At 39.6% G+C, this 23,012-nt stretch overlaps 1 protein-coding gene across 1 annotated transcript in view; it reads left to right on the top strand.

Annotated features, from left to right (window-relative positions):
* Window positions 1-23,012, top strand: part of dnah5 (dynein, axonemal, heavy chain 5) — a 107,812-nt gene that overhangs the window by 82,912 nt on the left and 1,888 nt on the right. The window contains exons 84-87 of the mRNA XM_080307805.1: window positions 16,316-16,531; window positions 17,243-17,455; window positions 18,977-19,129; window positions 22,548-22,779. Coding sequence (XP_080163931.1) covers window positions 16,316-16,531; window positions 17,243-17,455; window positions 18,977-19,129; window positions 22,548-22,779 — 814 coding nt within the window. The remainder of the gene's footprint in view (window positions 1-16,315; window positions 16,532-17,242; window positions 17,456-18,976; window positions 19,130-22,547; window positions 22,780-23,012) is intronic.

The following is a 23,012-nucleotide window of genomic DNA, read 5'->3' as shown; positions in this document are numbered from 1 at the left end:
AAAAGTCTCAACAGGATCTTGAGCTTTATTGTGAAAGGTTTACGTGGAAAACAAACAAGCGTACAGCGGAACCACGCGATGGTTTTACCGTCATTGTTGCTAACGAAAACACGTAAAAACAGGCACTTGCCCGCCCATAGTGTGGTTATATTAAATATAAGAGAAAGAGAGAACTTTAAGAAATTAATATAGCCACTAAGGTGACCGTCAAAACGATGAAAAATACTGCTGTAAACAGTTTATTTTACGACATCACGAAACAAACGATAGCGTAATAGGAAACGATAGACATTGTTATATCGTCATTTGATATATATCGTTATATCGAACAGCCCTAACATACACTCTTATATTTGTACATATATTTATTCTTATAATTCTCAGATTTACCCATTCGTATATTTTGCTTGTTCTTATGTTATTGTATTTTGCACACCTCTGTTGCACACACATAAGAATTTCGCTCACATGTGCTGTACCAGTGTACCTGCACATGTTATGTGATGCGGGAAATCTCCAATTTTTTTTAATTTTTAAAATTTTTTTTGAGATTAAATAATATACCATTGTAAAGACGACACAAGAGTTCCAGAGGCTCTTCTGGGAGCCAGAGTCGACCAGAAAACGTTTCCCCGAGCTTGAGTCCTCTATGAAGAGCAGCCTTTCCTTATCGGCAGCGGTCACAGCCACTACAGAGCGCTGGCAGGCTTGTTTCCCTGGGCCTTAAAACTGCAAAGGCGGCACGGTGCTGTCACGCTGATGGTAAAAAACACAGGCCTTTACCACAGTGCCGCTGTGCCACTTTATTTTTTAACAAAACACTATGCTTTATGTATAAAGAACTGCCTATTCTACTACTTATTGAAGAAAAAGAATCCACAAAAGATTATTTTTACTTTCTTTTATTTGTTCCAGATAAATTATAAATTATTTTTTAAAAAGCAATGAAATGCATCAGATGTCTCCCATGCTTTCTTTTCTGCTGTAATTTTTTTTTTTTTTTTGAACATAAATTGGTCTATTGAAAATAAAATGTAGTAAGAAACACTACATTTTTTCAATAGGCCAATTTATGTTTAAGAAAACCCAACAATCAAATGATCCCATCTGAGCAAGCACTGGGCGACGGTGGGAAGGAAAAACTCCTTTGTCTTAAAAAGAAGAAACCTTCGACAGAACCAGGCTCAGATGGTGCGGCTTCTGTCAAGACCGGTTGGGGGTTAGGTAGTTAAAAAACTACTCTAACGGTACAGCACTACAGCTTTTTGGTGGAAATGGGTGGAAGGATGGGTGTTACACCTCGTTTCATTGGAGGTCTTACAGGTGGTCGGGGTGTAGATTCAGCTTTTTTACAAATAGGTGGCAGAGGGACAGGACTAGGTCGTGGAATTATAACTAGTTGGGTGGGAATAGGTTGTCTGTGAAGGTTCTCAGTCATGGGAATAGGTTGCTTTCCACTTCTGGATATAGGTGGAACACACATCCTACGAAAAGGTGGTAGGTTGTCGGTCGAGAAAGTTTCCTTTTTCGTTGGTTGTGTGACTTGAGGAGCGGGTGTCAACTTTGTCTTTTTCGGTCTAATGGGTGGCAGTGGAGTCCGCTGTAACTGTTGTTCGTCAGATGCATCTTCCCTGCCTACGTAAATGTATTTATGTTCCTCAAAAAGGGCAATGTCTTTTTCAACTTGACTCATTGCCTCTTCGAGAAACATTTTGTAATTGTATTTTTTGTGCTGTGAAGGGGAGATAGTAAAAGGGAGGGATTGATATTCAAAGTTTAGCTCATTAAACCTCCTCTTTAGGCCCTGGAGAATGTTTTGTTTCTCCTGTTCGGCCAGTGGTTTAACTGTTTCCTGTTGTTTTGTTAACCAGGCATCATTGTCCTGCTTAGCCTTTTCTTTCTCTGCCTTTCTTCTACGCAGGTAGCCTGGAACGATTCCGTAATCGTTTTTCTGTAAATAAAAGGGGACAAGTCCAGATTTCTCAAGGAGCTGCTTGTCCCTTTTGCGTGTATCCACACAAGCAGGTTGAGCCATGACTTTCTTCATGCCTGTGTGTTCTGTTTTTTTCCTGAATGTGTGTTCAGGTTTTTCGCCTTCTGGCCTCTGTGGGCACATTTCGCGATGAGATGGGGCCTTAACTGTTCTTGGCACCATGGTCCTGTGTTCATTTTTATATTTATTTTCTAATACAATTGCTTCCCTGTATTTAGATATATACATTTTAGGTTTGGGTGGAGGAAGAGTACTCACTCTACTTTGGGAGAAGGTTATAAGCGCTTTCATCTGAAAACACAATTCAATCGCTAGCTTAAATTCACCTGCAAGGGAATTCTACAACTGTGTGTCGAGGCACCCCTATTTATAGATTTTTATGGCCTGGCATGTGACATCATGGTGGCCTGGCATGTGACATCATGGTAGCCTGTCTTTGTTCTGTCATTTAAGCCCCACCCCCCTGGTTACTGTTGCTATTGTAACTATTATATTATGAATGCTGGTAGCTAGCATTCCACACACACACATACACTTTTTGCCAAGGTTCCAGCTGCAGTCACCAAGACATGTAAATGTATTTAGTAACCCTCTGGGGTCCAGAGTATAATTGGCCGTTTTTGACTACTTTTGATTTTACCTCTATATTTCACCTTTAAAAAAATCTTCTTCTTTTTTTTTTTGGCACAACCTCAAATATCTGAAATTTGAGTTAATTTTTCATTTATACTATATTTGCACAATAGATCTAAATTCAGACAAAAAAAATTCAAAATCCGAGTAGAAAATACTTGTCATTTTTACTGTAAAAGCCACAAACATGTTTAAGGAATTGTTTTCATAACTTGAAATGCGAATAGAAGTTGTACATTTGTAAAAATTATGCACAAGTTTTGCAAACAACTTTATGTTCAGTATAATATATGCAGGTTTTCTTCCTGAATACTATCGTTGTTTATATTTACTGCGGGAAGAAACGGTTTTTATAAGGAAAAACACTAGAAAGCACTCAGTCCCCCTCCCAACTCCCCCAGCCTTTCCTATTGGTGAAAAAATATACCATGTGGACCAATCAAAAAATGATAGGGCAACATAGCATTTAGTTGTTTACGAAGGCGGGCAGGTGTATACATATAGTTTGAGTCTGACGGCTCTTTGTTTGCTTCTCATCTGTAAACTCTGCATACTCTCTCATGTGATTCAGTTTGTTTTGAAAAGTCTCAACAGGATCTTGAGCTTTATTGTGAAAGGTTTACGTGGAAAACAAACAAGCGTACAGCGGAACCACGCGATGGTTTTACCGTCATTGTTGCTAACGAAAACACGTAAAAACAGGCACTTGCCCGCCCATAGTGTGGTTATATTAAATATAAGAGAAAGAGAGAACTTTAAGAAATTAATATAGCCACTAAGGTGACCGTCAAAACGATGAAAAATACTGCTGTAAACAGTTTATTTTACGACATCACGAAACAAACGATAGCGTAATAGGAAACGATAGACATTGTTATATCGTCATTTGATATATATCGTTATATCGAACAGCCCTAACATACACTCTTATATTTGTACATATATTTATTCTTATAATTCTCAGATTTACCCATTCGTATATTTTGCTTGTTCTTATGTTATTGTATTTTGCACACCTCTGTTGCACACACATAAGAATTTCGCTCACATGTGCTGTACCAGTGTACCTGCACATGTTATGTGATGCGGGAAATCTCCAATTTTTTTTAATTTTTAAAATTTTTTTTGAGATTAAATAATATACCATTGTAAAGACGACACAAGAGTTCCAGAGGCTCTTCTGGGAGCCAGAGTCGACCAGAAAACGTTTCCCCGAGCTTGAGTCCTCTATGAAGAGCAGCCTTTCCTTATCGGCAGCGGTCACAGCCGCTACAGAGCGCTGGCAGGCTTGTTTCCCTGGGCCTTAAAACTGCAAAGGCGGCACGGTGCTGTCACGCTGATGGTAAAAAACACAGGCCTTTACCACAGTGCCGCTGTGCCACTTTATTTTTTAACAAAACACTATGCTTTATGTATAAAGAACTGCCTATTCTACTACTTATTGAAGAAAAAGAATCCACAAAAGATTATTTTTACTTTCTTTTATTTGTTCCAGATAAATTATAAATTATTTTTTAAAAAGCAATGAAATGCATCAGATGTCTCCCATGCTTTCTTTTCTGCTGTAATTTTTTTTTTTTTTTGAACATAAATTGGTCTATTGAAAATAAAATGTAGTAAGAAACACTACATTTTTTCAATAGGCCAATTTATGTTTAAGAAAACCCAACAATCAAATGATCCCATCTGAGCAAGCACTGGGCGACGGTGGGAAGGAAAAACTCCTTTGTCTTAAAAAGAAGAAACCTTCGACAGAACCAGGCTCAGATGGTGCGGCTTCTGTCAAGACCGGTTGGGGGTTAGGTAGTTAAAAAACTACTCTAACGGTACAGCACTACAGCTTTTTGGTGGAAATGGGTGGAAGGATGGGTGTTACACCTCGTTTCATTGGAGGTCTTACAGGTGGTCGGGGTGTAGATTCAGCTTTTTTACAAATAGGTGGCAGAGGGACAGGACTAGGTCGTGGAATTATAACTAGTTGGGTGGGAATAGGTTGTCTGTGAAGGTTCTCAGTCATGGGAATAGGTTGCTTTCCACTTCTGGATATAGGTGGAACACACATCCTACGAAAAGGTGGTAGGTTGTCGGTCGAGAAAGTTTCCTTTTTCGTTGGTTGTGTGACTTGAGGAGCGGGTGTCAACTTTGTCTTTTTCGGTCTAATGGGTGGCAGTGGAGTCCGCTGTAACTGTTGTTCGTCAGATGCATCTTCCCTGCCTACGTAAATGTATTTATGTTCCTCAAAAAGGGCAATGTCTTTTTCAACTTGACTCATTGCCTCTTCGAGAAACATTTTGTAATTGTATTTTTTGTGCTGTGAAGGGGAGATAGTAAAAGGGAGGGATTGATATTCAAAGTTTAGCTCATTAAACCTCCTCTTTAGGCCCTGGAGAATGTTTTGTTTCTCCTGTTCGGCCAGTGGTTTAACTGTTTCCTGTTGTTTTGTTAACCAGGCATCATTGTCCTGCTTAGCCTTTTCTTTCTCTGCCTTTCTTCTACGCAGGTAGCCTGGAACGATTCCGTAATCGTTTTTCTGTAAATAAAAGGGGACAAGTCCAGATTTCTCAAGGAGCTGCTTGTCCCTTTTGCGTGTATCCACACAAGCAGGTTGAGCCATGACTTTCTTCATGCCTGTGTGTTCTGTTTTTTTCCTGAATGTGTGTTCAGGTTTTTCGCCTTCTGGCCTCTGTGGGCACATTTCGCGATGAGATGGGGCCTTAACTGTTCTTGGCACCATGGTCCTGTGTTCATTTTTATATTTATTTTCTAATACAATTGCTTCCCTGTATTTAGAAATATACATTTTAGGTTTGGGTGGAGGAAGAGTACTCACTCTACTTTGGGAGAAGGTTATAAGCGCTTTCATCTGAAAACACAATTCAATCGCTAGCTTAAATTCACCTGCAAGGGAATTCTACAACTGTGTGTCGAGGCACCCCTATTTATAGATTTTTATGGCCTGGCATGTGACATCATGGTGGCCTGGCATGTGACATCATGGTAGCCTGTCTTTGTTCTGTCATTTAAGCCCCACCCCCCTGGTTACTGTTGCTATTGTAACTATTATATTATGAATGCTGGTAGCTAGCATTCCACACACACACACATACACTTTTTGCCAAGGTTCCAGCTGCAGTCACCAAGACATGTAAATGTATTTAGTAACCCTCTGGGGTCCAGAGTATAATTGGCCGTTTTTGACTACTTTTGATTTTACCTCTATATTTCACCTTTAAAAAAATCTTCTTCTTTTTTTTTTTTGGCACAACCTCAAATATCTGAAATTTGAGTTAATTTTTCATTTATACTATATTTGCACAATAGATCTAAATTCAGACAAAAAAAATTCAAAATCCGAGTAGAAAATACTTGTCATTTTTACTGTAAAAGCCACAAACATGTTTAAGGAATTGTTTTCATAACTTGAAATGCGAATAGAAGTTGTACATTTGTAAAAATTATGCACAAGTTTTGCAAACAACTTTATGTTCAGTATAATATATGCAGGTTTTCTTCCTGAATACTATCGTTGTTTATATTTACTGCGGGAAGAAACGGTTTTTATAAGGAAAAACACTAGAAAGCACTCAGTCCCCCTCCCAACTCCCCCAGCCTTTCCTATTGGTGAAAAAATATACCATGTGGACCAATCAAAAAATGATAGGGCAACATAGCATTTAGTTGTTTACGAAGGCGGGCAGGTGTATACATATAGTTTGAGTCTGACGGCTCTTTGTTTGCTTCTCATCTGTAAACTCTGCATACTCTCTCATGTGATTCAGTTTGTTTTGAAAAGTCTCAACAGGATCTTGAGCTTTATTGTGAAAGGTTTACGTGGAAAACAAACAAGCGTACAGCGGAACCACGCGATGGTTTTACCGTCATTGTTGCTAACGAAAACACGTAAAAACAGGCACTTGCCCGCCCATAGTGTGGTTATATTAAATATAAGAGAAAGAGAGAACTTTAAGAAATTAATATAGCCACTAAGGTGACCGTCAAAACGATGAAAAATACTGCTGTAAACAGTTTATTTTACGACATCACGAAACAAACGATAGCGTAATAGGAAACGATAGACATTGTTATATCGTCATTTGATATATATCGTTATATCGAACAGCCCTAACATACACTCTTATATTTGTACATATATTTATTCTTATAATTCTCAGATTTACCCATTCGTATATTTTGCTTGTTCTTATGTTATTGTATTTTGCACACCTCTGTTGCACACACATAAGAATTTCGCTCACATGTGCTGTACCAGTGTACCTGCACATGTTATGTGATGCGGGAAATCTCCAATTTTTTTTAATTTTTAAAATTTTTTTTGAGATTAAATAATATACCATTGTAAAGACGACACAAGAGTTCCAGAGGCTCTTCTGGGAGCCAGAGTCGACCAGAAAACGTTTCCCCGAGCTTGAGTCCTCTATGAAGAGCAGCCTTTCCTTATCGGCAGCGGTCACAGCCGCTACAGAGCGCTGGCAGGCTTGTTTCCCTGGGCCTTAAAACTGCAAAGGCGGCACGGTGCTGTCACGCTGATGGTAAAAAACACAGGCCTTTACCACAGTGCCGCTGTGCCACTTTATTTTTTAACAAAACACTATGCTTTATGTATAAAGAACTGCCTATTCTACTACTTATTGAAGAAAAAGAATCCACAAAAGATTATTTTTACTTTCTTTTATTTGTTCCAGATAAATTATAAATTATTTTTTAAAAAGCAATGAAATGCATCAGATGTCTCCCATGCTTTCTTTTCTGCTGTAATTTTTTTTTTTTTTTGAACATAAATTGGTCTATTGAAAATAAAATGTAGTAAGAAACACTACATTTTTTCAATAGGCCAATTTATGTTTAAGAAAACCCAACAATCAAATGATCCCATCTGAGCAAGCACTGGGCGACGGTGGGAAGGAAAAACTCCTTTGTCTTAAAAAGAAGAAACCTTCGACAGAACCAGGCTCAGATGGTGCGGCTTCTGTCAAGACCGGTTGGGGGTTAGGTAGTTAAAAAACTACTCTAACGGTACAGCACTACAGCTTTTTGGTGGAAATGGGTGGAAGGATGGGTGTTACACCTCGTTTCATTGGAGGTCTTACAGGTGGTCGGGGTGTAGATTCAGCTTTTTTACAAATAGGTGGCAGAGGGACAGGACTAGGTCGTGGAATTATAACTAGTTGGGTGGGAATAGGTTGTCTGTGAAGGTTCTCAGTCATGGGAATAGGTTGCTTTCCACTTCTGGATATAGGTGGAACACACATCCTACGAAAAGGTGGTAGGTTGTCGGTCGAGAAAGTTTCCTTTTTCGTTGGTTGTGTGACTTGAGGAGCGGGTGTCAACTTTGTCTTTTTCGGTCTAATGGGTGGCAGTGGAGTCCGCTGTAACTGTTGTTCGTCAGATGCATCTTCCCTGCCTACGTAAATGTATTTATGTTCCTCAAAAAGGGCAATGTCTTTTTCAACTTGACTCATTGCCTCTTCGAGAAACATTTTGTAATTGTATTTTTTGTGCTGTGAAGGGGAGATAGTAAAAGGGAGGGATTGATATTCAAAGTTTAGCTCATTAAACCTCCTCTTTAGGCCCTGGAGAATGTTTTGTTTCTCCTGTTCGGCCAGTGGTTTAACTGTTTCCTGTTGTTTTGTTAACCAGGCATCATTGTCCTGCTTAGCCTTTTCTTTCTCTGCCTTTCTTCTACGCAGGTAGCCTGGAACGATTCCGTAATCGTTTTTCTGTAAATAAAAGGGGACAAGTCCAGATTTCTCAAGGAGCTGCTTGTCCCTTTTGCGTGTATCCACACAAGCAGGTTGAGCCATGACTTTCTTCATGCCTGTGTGTTCTGTTTTTTTCCTGAATGTGTGTTCAGGTTTTTCGCCTTCTGGCCTCTGTGGGCACATTTCGCGATGAGATGGGGCCTTAACTGTTCTTGGCACCATGGTCCTGTGTTCATTTTTATATTTATTTTCTAATACAATTGCTTCCCTGTATTTAGAAATATACATTTTAGGTTTGGGTGGAGGAAGAGTACTCACTCTACTTTGGGAGAAGGTTATAAGCGCTTTCATCTGAAAACACAATTCAATCGCTAGCTTAAAATCACCTGCAAGGGAATTCTACAACTGTGTGTCGAGGCACCCCTATTTATAGATTTTTATGGCCTGGCATGTGACATCATGGTGGCCTGGCATGTGACATCATGGTAGCCTGTCTTTGTTCTGTCATTTAAGCCCCACCCCCCTGGTTACTGTTGCTATTGTAACTATTATATTATGAATGCTGGTAGCTAGCATTCCACACACACACATACACTTTTTGCCAAGGTTCCAGCTGCAGTCACCAAGACATGTAAATGTATTTAGTAACCCTCTGGGGTCCAGAGTATAATTGGCCGTTTTTGACTACTTTTGATTTTACCTCTATATTTCACCTTTAAAAAAATCTTCTTCTTTTTTTTTTTGGCACAACCTCAAATATCTGAAATTTGAGTTAATTTTTCATTTATACTATATTTGCACAATAGATCTAAATTCAGACAAAAAAAATTCAAAATCCGAGTAGAAAATCTTGTCATTTTTACTGTAAAAGCCACAAACATGTTTAAGGAATTGTTTTCATAACTTGAAATGCGAATAGAAGTTGTACATTTGTAAAAATTATGCACAAGTTTTGCAAACAACTTTATGTTCAGTATAATATATGCAGGTTTTCTTCCTGAATACTATCGTTGTTTATACTTACTGCGGGAAGAAACGGTTTTTATAAGGAAAAACACTAGAAAGCACTCAGTCCCCCTCCCAACTCCCCCAGCCTTTCCTATTGGTGAAAAAATATACCATGTGGACCAATCAAAAAATGATAGGGCAACATAGCATTTAGTTGTTTACGAAGGCGGGCAGGTGTATACATATAGTTTGAGTCTGACGGCTCTTTGTTTGCTTCTCATCTGTAAACTCTGCATACTCTCTCATGTGATTCAGTTTGTTTTGAAAAGTCTCAACAGGATCTTGAGCTTTATTGTGAAAGGTTTACGTGGAAAACAAACAAGCGTACAGCGGAACCACGCGATGGTTTTACCGTCATTGTTGCTAACGAAAACACGTAAAAACAGGCACTTGCCCGCCCATAGTGTGGTTATATTAAATATAAGAGAAAGAGAGAACTTTAAGAAATTAATATAGCCACTAAGGTGACCGTCAAAACGATGAAAAATACTGCTGTAAACAGTTTATTTTACGACATCACGAAACAAACGATAGCGTAATAGGAAACGATAGACATTGTTATATCGTCATTTGATATATATCGTTATATCGAACAGCCCTAACATACACTCTTATATTTGTACATATATTTATTCTTATAATTCTCAGATTTACCCATTCGTATATTTTGCTTGTTCTTATGTTATTGTATTTTGCACACCTCTGTTGCACACACATAAGAATTTCGCTCACATGTGCTGTACCAGTGTACCTGCACATGTTATGTGATGCGGGAAATCTCCAATTTTTTTTAATTTTTAAAAATTTTTTTGAGATTAAATAATATACCATTGTAAAGACGACACAAGAGTTCCAGAGGCTCTTCTGGGAGCCAGAGTCGACCAGAAAACGTTTCCCCGAGCTTGAGTCCTCTATGAAGAGCAGCCTTTCCTTATCGGCAGCGGTCACAGCCGCTACAGAGCGCTGGCAGGCTTGTTTCCCTGGGCCTTAAAACTGCAAAGGCGGCACGGTGCTGTCACGCTGATGGTAAAAAACACAGGCCTTTACCACAGTGCCGCTGTGCCACTTTATTTTTTAACAAAACACTATGCTTTATGTATAAAGAACTGCCTATTCTACTACTTATTGAAGAAAAAGAATCCACAAAAGATTATTTTTACTTTCTTTTATTTGTTCCAGATAAATTATAAATTATTTTTTAAAAAGCAATGAAATGCATCAGATGTCTCCCATGCTTTCTTTTCTGCTGTAATTTTTTTTTTTTTTTGAACATAAATTGGTCTATTGAAAATAAAATGTAGTAAGAAACACTACATTTTTTCAATAGGCCAATTTATGTTTAAGAAAACCCAACAATCAAATGATCCCATCTGAGCAAGCACTGGGCGACGGTGGGAAGGAAAAACTCCTTTGTCTTAAAAAGAAGAAACCTTCGACAGAACCAGGCTCAGATGGTGCGGCTTCTGTCAAGACCGGTTGGGGGTTAGGTAGTTAAAAAACTACTCTAACGGTACAGCACTACAGCTTTTTGGTGGAAATGGGTGGAAGGATGGGTGTTACACCTCGTTTCATTGGAGGTCTTACAGGTGGTCGGGGTGTAGATTCAGCTTTTTTACAAATAGGTGGCAGAGGGACAGGACTAGGTCGTGGAATTATAACTAGTTGGGTGGGAATAGGTTGTCTGTGAAGGTTCTCAGTCATGGGAATAGGTTGCTTTCCACTTCTGGATATAGGTGGAACACACATCCTACGAAAAGGTGGTAGGTTGTCGGTCGAGAAAGTTTCCTTTTTCGTTGGTTGTGTGACTTGAGGAGCGGGTGTCAACTTTGTCTTTTTCGGTCTAATGGGTGGCAGTGGAGTCCGCTGTAACTGTTGTTCGTCAGATGCATCTTCCCTGCCTACGTAAATGTATTTATGTTCCTCAAAAAGGGCAATGTCTTTTTCAACTTGACTCATTGCCTCTTCGAGAAACATTTTGTAATTGTATTTTTTGTGCTGTGAAGGGGAGATAGTAAAAGGGAGGGATTGATATTCAAAGTTTAGCTCATTAAACCTCCTCTTTAGGCCCTGGAGAATGTTTTGTTTCTCCTGTTCGGCCAGTGGTTTAACTGTTTCCTGTTGTTTTGTTAACCAGGCATCATTGTCCTGCTTAGCCTTTTCTTTCTCTGCCTTTCTTCTACGCAGGTAGCCTGGAACGATTCCGTAATCGTTTTTCTGTAAATAAAAGGGGACAAGTCCAGATTTCTCAAGGAGCTGCTTGTCCCTTTTGCGTGTATCCACACAAGCAGGTTGAGCCATGACTTTCTTCATGCCTGTGTGTTCTGTTTTTTTCCTGAATGTGTGTTCAGGTTTTTCGCCTTCTGGCCTCTGTGGGCACATTTCGCGATGAGATGGGGCCTTAACTGTTCTTGGCACCATGGTCCTGTGTTCATTTTTATATTTATTTTCTAATACAATTGCTTCCCTGTATTTAGAAATATACATTTTAGGTTTGGGTGGAGGAAGAGTACTCACTCTACTTTGGGAGAAGGTTATAAGCGCTTTCATCTGAAAACACAATTCAATCGCTAGCTTAAAATCACCTGCAAGGGAATTCTACAACTGTGTGTCGAGGCACCCCTATTTATAGATTTTTATGGCCTGGCATGTGACATCATGGTGGCCTGGCATGTGACATCATGGTAGCCTGTCTTTGTTCTGTCATTTAAGCCCCACCCCCCTGGTTACTGTTGCTATTGTAACTATTATATTATGAATGCTGGTAGCTAGCATTCCACACACACACATACACTTTTTGCCAAGGTTCCAGCTGCAGTCACCAAGACATGTAAATGTATTTAGTAACCCTCTGGGGTCCAGAGTATAATTGGCCGTTTTTGACTACTTTTGATTTTACCTCTATATTTCACCTTTAAAAAAATCTTCTTCTTTTTTTTTTTTGGCACAACCTCAAATATCTGAAATTTGAGTTAATTTTTCATTTATACTATATTTGCACAATAGATCTAAATTCAGACAAAAAAAATTCAAAATCCGAGTAGAAAATACTTGTCATTTTTACTGTAAAAGCCACAAACATGTTTAAGGAATTGTTTTCATAACTTGAAATGCGAATAGAAGTTGTACATTTGTAAAAATTATGCACAAGTTTTGCAAACAACTTTATGTTCAGTATAATATATGCAGGTTTTCTTCCTGAATACTATCGTTGTTTATATTTACTGCGGGAAGAAACGGTTTTTATAAGGAAAAACACTAGAAAGCACTCAGTCCCCCTCCCAACTCCCCCAGCCTTTCCTATTGGTGAAAAAATATACCATGTGGACCAATCAAAAAATGATAGGGCAACATAGCATTTAGTTGTTTACGAAGGCGGGCAGGTGTATACATATAGTTTGAGTCTGACGGCTCTTTGTTTGCTTCTCATCTGTAAACTCTGCATACTCTCTCATGTGATTCAGTTTGTTTTGAAAAGTCTCAACAGGATCTTGAGCTTTATTGTGAAAGGTTTACGTGGAAAACAAACAAGCGTACAGCGGAACCACGCGATGGTTTTACCGTCATTGTTGCTAACGAAAACACGTAAAAACAGGCACTTGCCCGCCCATAGTGTGGTTATATTAAATATAAGAGAAAGAGAGAACTTTAAGAAATTAATATAGCCACTAAGGTGACCGTCAAAACGATGAAAAATACTGCTGTAAACAGTTTATTTTACGACATCACGAAACAAACGATAGCGTAATAGGAAACGATAGACATTGTTATATCGTCATTTGATATATATCGTTATATCGAACAGCCCTAACATACACTCTTATATTTGTACATATATTTATTCTTATAATTCTCAGATTTACCCATTCGTATATTTTGCTTGTTCTTATGTTATTGTATTTTGCACACCTCTGTTGCACACACATAAGAATTTCGCTCACATGTGCTGTACCAGTGTACCTGCACATGTTATGTGATGCGGGAAATCTCCAATTTTTTTTAATTTTTAAAATTTTTTTTGAGATTAAATAATATACCATTGTAAAGACGACACAAGAGTTCCAGAGGCTCTTCTGGGAGCCAGAGTCGACCAGAAAACGTTTCCCCGAGCTTGAGTCCTCTATGAAGAGCAGCCTTTCCTTATCGGCAGCGGTCACAGCCGCTACAGAGCGCTGGCAGGCTTGTTTCCCTGGGCCTTAAAACTGCAAAGGCGGCACGGTGCTGTCACGCTGATGGTAAAAAACACAGGCCTTTACCACAGTGCCGCTGTGCCACTTTATTTTTTAACAAAACACTATGCTTTATGTATAAAGAACTGCCTATTCTACTACTTATTGAAGAAAAAGAATCCACAAAAGATTATTTTTACTTTCTTTTATTTGTTCCAGATAAATTATAAATTATTTTTTAAAAAGCAATGAAATGCATCAGATGTCTCCCATGCTTTCTTTTCTGCTGTAATTTTTTTTTTTTTTGAACATAAATTGGTCTATTGAAAATAAAATGTAGTAAGAAACACTACATTTTTTCAATAGGCCAATTTATGTTTAAGAAAACCCAACAATCAAATGATCCCATCTGAGCAAGCACTGGGCGACGGTGGGAAGGAAAAACTCCTTTGTCTTAAAAAGAAGAAACCTTCGACAGAACCAGGCTCAGATGGTGCGGCTTCTGTCAAGACCGGTTGGGGGTTAGGTAGTTAAAAAACTACTCTAACGGTACAGCACTACAGCTTTTTGGTGGAAATGGGTGGAAGGATGGGTGTTACACCTCGTTTCATTGGAGGTCTTACAGGTGGTCGGGGTGTAGATTCAGCTTTTTTACAAATAGGTGGCAGAGGGACAGGACTAGGTCGTGGAATTATAACTAGTTGGGTGGGAATAGGTTGTCTGTGAAGGTTCTCAGTCATGGGAATAGGTTGCTTTCCACTTCTGGATATAGGTGGAACACACATCCTACGAAAAGGTGGTAGGTTGTCGGTCGAGAAAGTTTCCTTTTTCGTTGGTTGTGTGACTTGAGGAGCGGGTGTCAACTTTGTCTTTTTCGGTCTAATGGGTGGCAGTGGAGTCCGCTGTAACTGTTGTTCGTCAGATGCATCTTCCCTGCCTACGTAAATGTATTTATGTTCCTCAAAAAGGGCAATGTCTTTTTCAACTTGACTCATTGCCTCTTCGAGAAACATTTTGTAATTGTATTTTTTGTGCTGTGAAGGGGAGATAGTAAAAGGGAGGGATTGATATTCAAAGTTTAGCTCATTAAACCTCCTCTTTAGGCCCTGGAGAATGTTTTGTTTCTCCTGTTCGGCCAGTGGTTTAACTGTTTCCTGTTGTTTTGTTAACCAGGCATCATTGTCCTGCTTAGCCTTTTCTTTCTCTGCCTTTCTTCTACGCAGGTAGCCTGGAACGATTCCGTAATCGTTTTTCTGTAAATAAAAGGGGACAAGTCCAGATTTCTCAAGGAGCTGCTTGTCCCTTTTGCGTGTATCCACACAAGCAGGTTGAGCCATGACTTTCTTCATGCCTGTGTGTTCTGTTTTTTTCCTGAATGTGTGTTCAGGTTTTTCGCCTTCTGGCCTCTGTGGGCACATTTCGCGATGAGATGGGGCCTTAACTGTTCTTGGCACCATGGTCCTGTGTTCATTTTTATATTTATTTTCTAATACAATTGCTTCCCTGTATTTAGAAATATACATTTTAGGTTTGGGTGGAGGAAGAGTACTCACTCTACTTTGGGAGAAGGTTATAAGCGCTTTCATCTGAAAACACAATTCAATCGCTAGCTTAAATTCACCTGCAAGGGAATTCTACAACTGTGTGTCGAGGCACCCCTATTTATAGATTTTTATGGCCTGGCATGTGACATCATGGTGGCCTGGCATGTGACATCATGGTAGCCTGTCTTTGTTCTGTCATTTAAGCCCCACCCCCCTGGTTACTGTTGCTATTGTAACTATTATATTATGAATGCTGGTAGCTAGCATTCCACACACACACAAACACACATATCTTTTGCCCAGTTTCCAGCTGCAGTCACCAAGACATGTAAATGTATTTATTAATCAGCACTTTTAATTCATTTACTTTTCCAAATGGTTATTTCCTTATCAAATACATTGTTTCATCCATTTTATCTGTGATGGCATTCGCTGGTAAAATCATCTGTGGTGTCTTTGAGGGAAAAATGATGGGACAGAGCCTTTCCACTCCTGATGATGCACCAGTACAAACGCAGCAGTGCGTGGGGAAGAAGAGCCAGCAGTCAGCTACGAGTTGGAGAGAATAGACAGTCTGTCCTCTCTTTGTGAAGGACTGATAGAAAAATTTCAGCACATACACATTTGTTGACAAAAAGACAAAGAAAGGATTTTAAACTTGTCAAGTTTCTTGTCGTCATTGTCCATGTTCACATGCAGCAACACCGAAAGCAGAGCTAATCATCACCACAGAGTAGTGACTCTTTAATGTGCCCAGTGAATACATTTAGCTGTGTTTGTGGGAAGCTTGTGGGTGATCTTTTCACTGCACTCACTTTATAGTAGCTGGCCAATGGCCTTTTACTAGAACTAGTATGAATCCCCTCTGTGTCACACCCCCCACAGTCATTTTAACGGGTGAAAAGAAGCAGCTGGTAACTCCACGTGTTCCAGTGGAGATGCTTGCTTTTTGTTCCTCCAACTTAGCCAACAACGAGCTTAGCAGTGACACAAACTGCAGTCCAATGAAGTAGCAGTTTAAAAACAAGGGAAAAAAACAAAATTAAACCAAAAAGCAGGTAGTAGTTCAACCGTTCCATATTGTATAGGATAGGTTTCCGCTATTGCAGGAATGAAAAGATGCTCCATGGGACGCTTTCACAGTGCTTACTGTGAAAGTAAAGAGAATGCACCATGGACATTCCCTGTCTGAATAGATTTGTCTCAGTGATGCAACCAACCTCGCTAACCATCACTGTTCCTCTTTCTCAGGGTCTCCCAGCCTACGACACTCCTGAGGTGTTTGGGCTGCACCCAAACGCAGACATAACCTTCCAGAGTAAACTGGCTAAGGACGTACTGGATACCATCCTCAGCATTCAGCCAAAAGACAGCTCATCAGGCGGAGGAGAAACCAGAGAATCTGTAGTGTCCAGGCTGGCTGACGACATGCTGGAAAAACTGCCTCCTGACTACGTACCTTTTGAAGTAAGCCTATGTGTATTTGCTTTGCAGAGCGAAGTGTGCAAAGCAACATGTGCAATGTCACTCCACTCACCTTGTGTGCTGTGTGCTCCTTGTGGCTGGTGCAGGCGGAGAGGTGGGGTGTAGTGTTTTTGACAGTAGAGTGTAAAGAAGACCAGAAATAGAAAGGAGTGTGTGTGAATGCAGCTGGATCTTGTTTTATTTTGGTGGCTGTGTCGCCGCTTTTTTTTTTTTTTTTTTTGTCGCTAAGAAAAAAATGAGGTGAGAGTGTGACTTTTCTGAGGCGAGGTGCAAAGCTCATCATGGAAAACTGTCACCTCACAACTCACCCCGCGAATGCCGCTTTCACTGCTGCTTGCGTGACTGTCTCTTCACACAGCGCATAAAGGCCTCCAAAATAGGAAAAAAATTTTTTTTTAAAAGATGTTTTAAAATGAATACAGCCTGCATGTGGAGCAGAAAGGCCCGTCAGAAATACAGAATATCTTCATTCCTATATTTGTTTCATTTTCAGTGAAGCAAACATGAATTCACCAATACTAACAACAGTAGTAGCTACGAACATGAAAAATGCAGCATAAAGCTCCACTTTAAATACAGTTTTTCCAGAGTAGATATTAAACTTTAGTGATCCCAGGTACATTTCCACATAATGAGATGGTGTGTTTTTACACATCTCTGTTGATATAATCTTTTCTGCCTTAATAAAACCAGGTGAGAGAGCATCTTCAGAAGATGGGTCCTTTCCAGCCTATGAACATCTTTCTGCGTCAGGAGGTCGATCGGATGCAGAGGATCATAGTTCTTGTCCGAAACACCTTGACAGACCTGAAGCTGGCTATTGATGGAACCATCATCATGAGTGAGAACCTGCGGGATGCCTTGGACTGCATGTACGATGCACGAATTCCTGCACGCTGGAAGAAGGTCAGTTGAGAGAATCACTGTGAGTTTATGTATGGGCTCAAATTGTGGTCATAAATATTTTGTACTTGTAAATGAGTTGTGTACTTGTAAATCAGGATTTGTATGTGTAAAAATAATTTGTATGTGTGTAAAAAAGATTTGTATGTGTAAAAAGAATGTAGCATTTTCTGTAAATTCTGTGAATCTCGGGCAGCTCAACTTGCCTGAAGTGTTTCCAGCTGGGCACCGTGTACCTGCAGTCCAGTGTTTTAACCGATGCATGAAACTATACATTTTTAGACATAAGTTGTAACGGCCGCTGTTTTTTTTTTTTTTTGTGAGTATTTATTACACGGCGTGCTGCGGGGAAAAGCCTGTTCTAACGTTTGAGTCTAAGGTTTATTTTTTAGCACCTGACGGCTCTTTTTTGCTTCTCATCCATAAACACTGCATACTCTTTCACATGATTCAGTTTATTTTGGAAAGTCTCAATAGGATCTTGAGCTTTATTGTGGAAAAAAAAAAAATTTTATATGTGGAAAATAAACAAGCGGACACGAGATGGTTTTACCGTCGTTGTTGCTAACGACAACGCATACAAACAGGTGCTTGTCCATCCGTAGTGTGGTTATATTAAATATAAGAGAAAGAGAGAAATTTAAGAAATGAATATAGCCACTACAGTGACCATCAAAACGATGAAAAAATATTGCTGTAAACAGTTTATTTTGCGACACTACGAAACAAACGATAGCGTAAAATGAAATTATAGACGTTTTTATATCTTCATCCGATATATATCGTTATATTGAACAGTCCTATGAAAGGTGATCATTTTATCTCCGGTGAAAGCTTCTAACAACTATTCAATACAGAGTACTAGATGGCCCAGAGGCACAAATTAATACCTCAGATCAGATTTTAGTGCTATCAGCTTTGTTATTTAGTGTCCTTGAGGTTTAGTTGTAGCACACGGGATAATTGATGCTCTTACAAGGGACATTGTCATTATCAGACCAAACTCTAACTTGTTTGTCGTTTGGGCCGTGTTCGTGCTCCTTTTTTATTAATGTACTCATTGTTATAATTGTATACACAGCACACAAATCCATCTCAGTGATAAAGGAAATGGAAATAAGAAACTTTGTTCTGATGCCATACTAAAGCAAACAATAAAAAGCTAGGACTTTTTTTAGGGCTTTTTGGTTTTTTTAGAATTATTTAGCTGACAGTCAGGCTGCATTCACAAACACAGCATTGTTAGAATAATTCAGACTGGAATGGGATTCCTGGCTGCAATGCCGACTTCTTTTACCTGCAGTTTTATCCTTTTTCTGAATCATTTGCCTCCAGTCTATTGTGTTCTGTTGTATTTTTTTTTCCATTGTGTCAAGTCTCTTTTTTTCACTTGCCCACACCATGTTTCATAATCCATGTCTTATCTCCCCTTTTCTTCTCAGAGCCACCTGGATGACATGTTTCAGCGTTTTACTGTACTCTTTTGCTCATGTTATTGTTTGTCTGTCTCCTTGTTGTTTTCAGTCATCGTGGGCCTCCAGCACCCTGGGGTTCTGGTTCACGGAGCTGCTTGAGCGGAACCGTCAGTTCCAGGCCTGGATCTTTGAAGGGAGACCCAACTGCTTCTGGATGACAGGTTTCTTCAACCCGCAGGGCTTCCTGACAGCCATGAGACAGGTACGCACGACATCAGGCTACCTACCATTTACCCACAGCAAGGGAAAAGACCAGATGGCACGCAGAGGGAGAAGCAGGCACACAGCCACATTTACACACGCATGCAAACATGCACAGACACAAACACATACACAGGGACCTGCAAGTAGTAGTAGTTATTTTTTTACAATGCATGAAATTCATTTTGCATTCAGACAATATGCTGAATTTGTCTTTAAATCCTATCCCTGTTGTGAATTCTGCAGGCACAAGCATGGTAAATGGCAATTTTTGTATGAAATTGCCGTTCCTAGTCTTCCTCTCTGACCATTTCTATCTATTGGTGCCATTTGTGTGCTCTGATCTGGCCAATACTGGTAGATTGGCAGAAAGTGGGAATAGTTTTATGTAGAGATGGCACGATACCACTTTTTTATGTCCGATACCGATACCGATATCATAAATTTGGATATCTGCCGATACCGATATGAATCCGATATAGTGTTTTTTAATCAACAAAACTGTTTTTTAAAATATCTTGCTGCATTTTGCAAGTCTGCAAGTTCATACTCAAGTTTAAAACAACAACTACACTAAAGCTATTCTGTTATACCTGTATACAAAAAAAATATTTCATAGTTCAGCAATACTGATCAATCTAATAAACTTAGACCTACACCATTCTCCCTATTCTGGTATTTTAAAGAGTACTTAGCGTAAATATTAAGCAACCTAACTAATAGGGTTCCAACTCCCAGCAACAACAAAAATAAATAAATAAAAAATAGGGAACCACCCCTCACGCTCCACCTCATGATGCTTAATCGACGTAATCAACCTTAATTTGATGCAGTGTGAAAAAAAATGCACAGAAATCAATTATTTTTCAAGAAATATTAAATAGATTCAACATCTTTCTTCAACAAAATTGCAGACTGCACAGATGGTACCTTCCCAAAGGAAAAAGTACTATAGCTTACTAGGGTATATATATTAGACTTAATAGTCACTATATACAGTAATTGACTTCTATTCATTTTACATCAGATTAAAACTTTGGGTGTCAGATAATTATTTATTAAAAGCTAGACATTTTAAATGAGAATAAGAAAGAAAAGTATGTCTTTGTGCCCCCTTTTCCCAGTTAATGCCCCATCGGCCCCCCTGGCTAAACTTTGCTAGATCCGCCCCTGCACAGTTACCAGCGTGTAGAAAAAGATCCTGGTGTAGAAAGAAATATTAAATAAATTCTAACAACAGCTTATCAAGCTTAAACGTGCTGCTGTTGTTCAGCCGCTGGTTTCCTCTTTCTGGTGCAAAGTGGGCCAAAAACAAACAAGAGAGACTCGCTACAGAAAAGCCGATCAGCTGATCATTTAAGCAGTTTCACGATTGAAGTAGCAGCCGGAGAGCGAGAGGCAGTCGCTCGTTAAGCTTAACGTGGGAATGCTTTACAAACATTCAGAGATGGACTTACACACTTGCTTTACTTCTCTCGGGATAACTTTGTCGGAGATGAAATGCCAGGTTGCTAGCGAAGCTCCACATGCTATCCAGGCCACTGACAGGTCCCGCATGCCACAGCCGCTCTATCACGTGATGCATACTGCTCCGACGTGCTAACCTGAGGTGAGTTACGGCGTGTTGCAAGTTTTGTGAGGTGCTTTCGTGATATTTAATGGATCGGATTACATTTTTTATTTTTCTCCGATATCCGATCCAGTAATTTAGGTCAGTATCGGACCGATACCGATACGTAATATCGGATCGGTCCATCTCTAGTTTTATGGGGGAACAACATCTGTATTATACCTGTACTTTACTCCTGCCATCTGTGGTTCCAATTTTGCATCACAAGTACATGACAGCAAATGTATGTTTAAAGTTTTCTGGAAAAGTGAGAGCAGATGGGATCTACAACTTGAAGAGATTTTGAATGTTAAATAATTTATTTAGCAAATCCAGTGATTTATCAGTTTTGAAAGGCTGTAATGTTTAATTCAATTCAATTGTATTTATATAGCTCCAAATCACAACAACAGTCACCTCAAGGTGCTTCACATTGTAAGGTAAAAACCCTACAATAATATAGAAACAAAAAAACCCCAAAATCAGACAACCCATCTTTGAGAAAACAATTGGTGACAGTGGGGAGACAAAACTCCCTTTTAACAAGAAGACACCTCCAGCAGAACCAGGCTCAGGGAGGGGAAACAGGACAGGAGCAATACAACAAATATTTAAAGAGCTCATGTATATGAAGATAATTGAGTGCAGGCTCAAGCTTGTATCATTGCTCTTGTAATGATACAAGCCACGATTGGGGCGATCGTGGCTCAAGAGTTGGGTGTTCGCCTTGTAATCGGAAGGTTGCCGGTTCGAGCCCCGGCTTGGACAGTCTCGGTCGTTGTGTCCTTGGGCAAGACACTTCACCTGTTGCCTACTGGTGGTGGTCAGAGGGCCCGGTGGCGCCAGTGTCCGGCAGCCTCGCCTCTGTCAGTGCACCCCAGGGTGGCTGTGGCTACAATGTAGCTGCCATCACCAGTGTGTGAATGTGTGTGTGGATGACTGGATATGTAAAGCGCTTTGGGGTCCTTAGGGACTAGTAAAAGCACTATATAAATACAGGCCATTTACCATTGTAAGGTAAACAATTCCTCCATGCTACTGAACTTTTATCTTGGGGGTTTGAATCTAATAGTTTGCTGAACATATACTTTGATTGGTGGCTTAAATCAGTGTGTTTTTAACTGAATTTGGTGGTAAACAGGAGTCGTATTACATACAGTAACAGTGAAAATGAACTGAAGTGTAGACCTGAGAGTTGCAGTATGCACTGAGTAAAGGATTCTACTTCCAAGTGAATATTTTGAAGAGCCTGGATCTTTCACCCGGATAAAGGAAATATTGAGGATGTAGATTTCTGTATTTTACTAAGAAGAGATTTGTTTGACTACTGATAGATACCAAATATAGCCCTCAGTCCTACCACTGAGCGTCTCAGGAGATGTACTTTTATTATCCCACAGGCATCACAAACTACCTACATTGTTCTCTGATTCTGTGTAATGTGCCTGAAGTTGCTAGCTTGTTTTATCTGAGATGGGTATGTGCCTGCCTTTGTCATTTGTTATCAGTCTCTGTCTCTCCCAAGTTTGCCCACTAAGGATTTCTTCTTTTAAACTTGAAAATGAGAATAAAATGACTGAGGCCATAAAATACTCACATTTCACTTAATTTGTCATACTGGAGTTATTTTTTTTTCCTTTTGCAACATCATCTCACAAAACAGCTCTTGTGATGGAGTTCACTTATCTCCCAGTAGTGTATTTTGGTGTTCCTATTGTTACAGACCTTTTATCAAAATTGATTTTCATGTGGGAAAACCATTTCAAAATGTCACTTCTGTCATTTATGTGCCATTCACATGTACTCGCAGGAGATCACTCGGGCGAACAAGGGTTGGGCCCTGGACCGCATGGTGCTGTGCAACGAGGTGACGAAGTGGATGAAGGATGACATCAACCAGCCGCCCACAGAGGGAGTGTACGTCTATGGTCTTTACCTGGAGGGAGCTGGCTGGGACCGCCGCAACTGCAAACTTGTTGACTCCAAACCCAAAGTTCTCTTTGAGATGATGCCAGTGATCAGGATGTATGCTGAGAATAATGGTGAGTTATATTATTTAGGAACAGTGTGGAGGGGAAATAAAAAAAACAAATCTTTTGGTGGAGCAGCTTTATATCCTACCTGTCTTCTCAATGTTTGCATCCCACACAGTCACTCCTTGGATGTAACATTTAAATGTCAAGCAGAATAAGTGTTATTTATTTTGTCTGGGAATAGATTACCAGCAGTATGTGGCACAGTGTTTGTTCTGGATAAGGCCAACGTATATTCAGAC

Source organism: Astatotilapia calliptera, chromosome 11 (genome assembly GCF_964374335.1).
Source record: "Astatotilapia calliptera chromosome 11, fAstCal68.1, whole genome shotgun sequence".
In the NCBI taxonomy this organism is placed as follows: domain Eukaryota; kingdom Metazoa; phylum Chordata; class Actinopteri; order Cichliformes; family Cichlidae; genus Astatotilapia; species Astatotilapia calliptera.
This window is presented reverse-complemented; position numbering and strand designations above follow the sequence as displayed.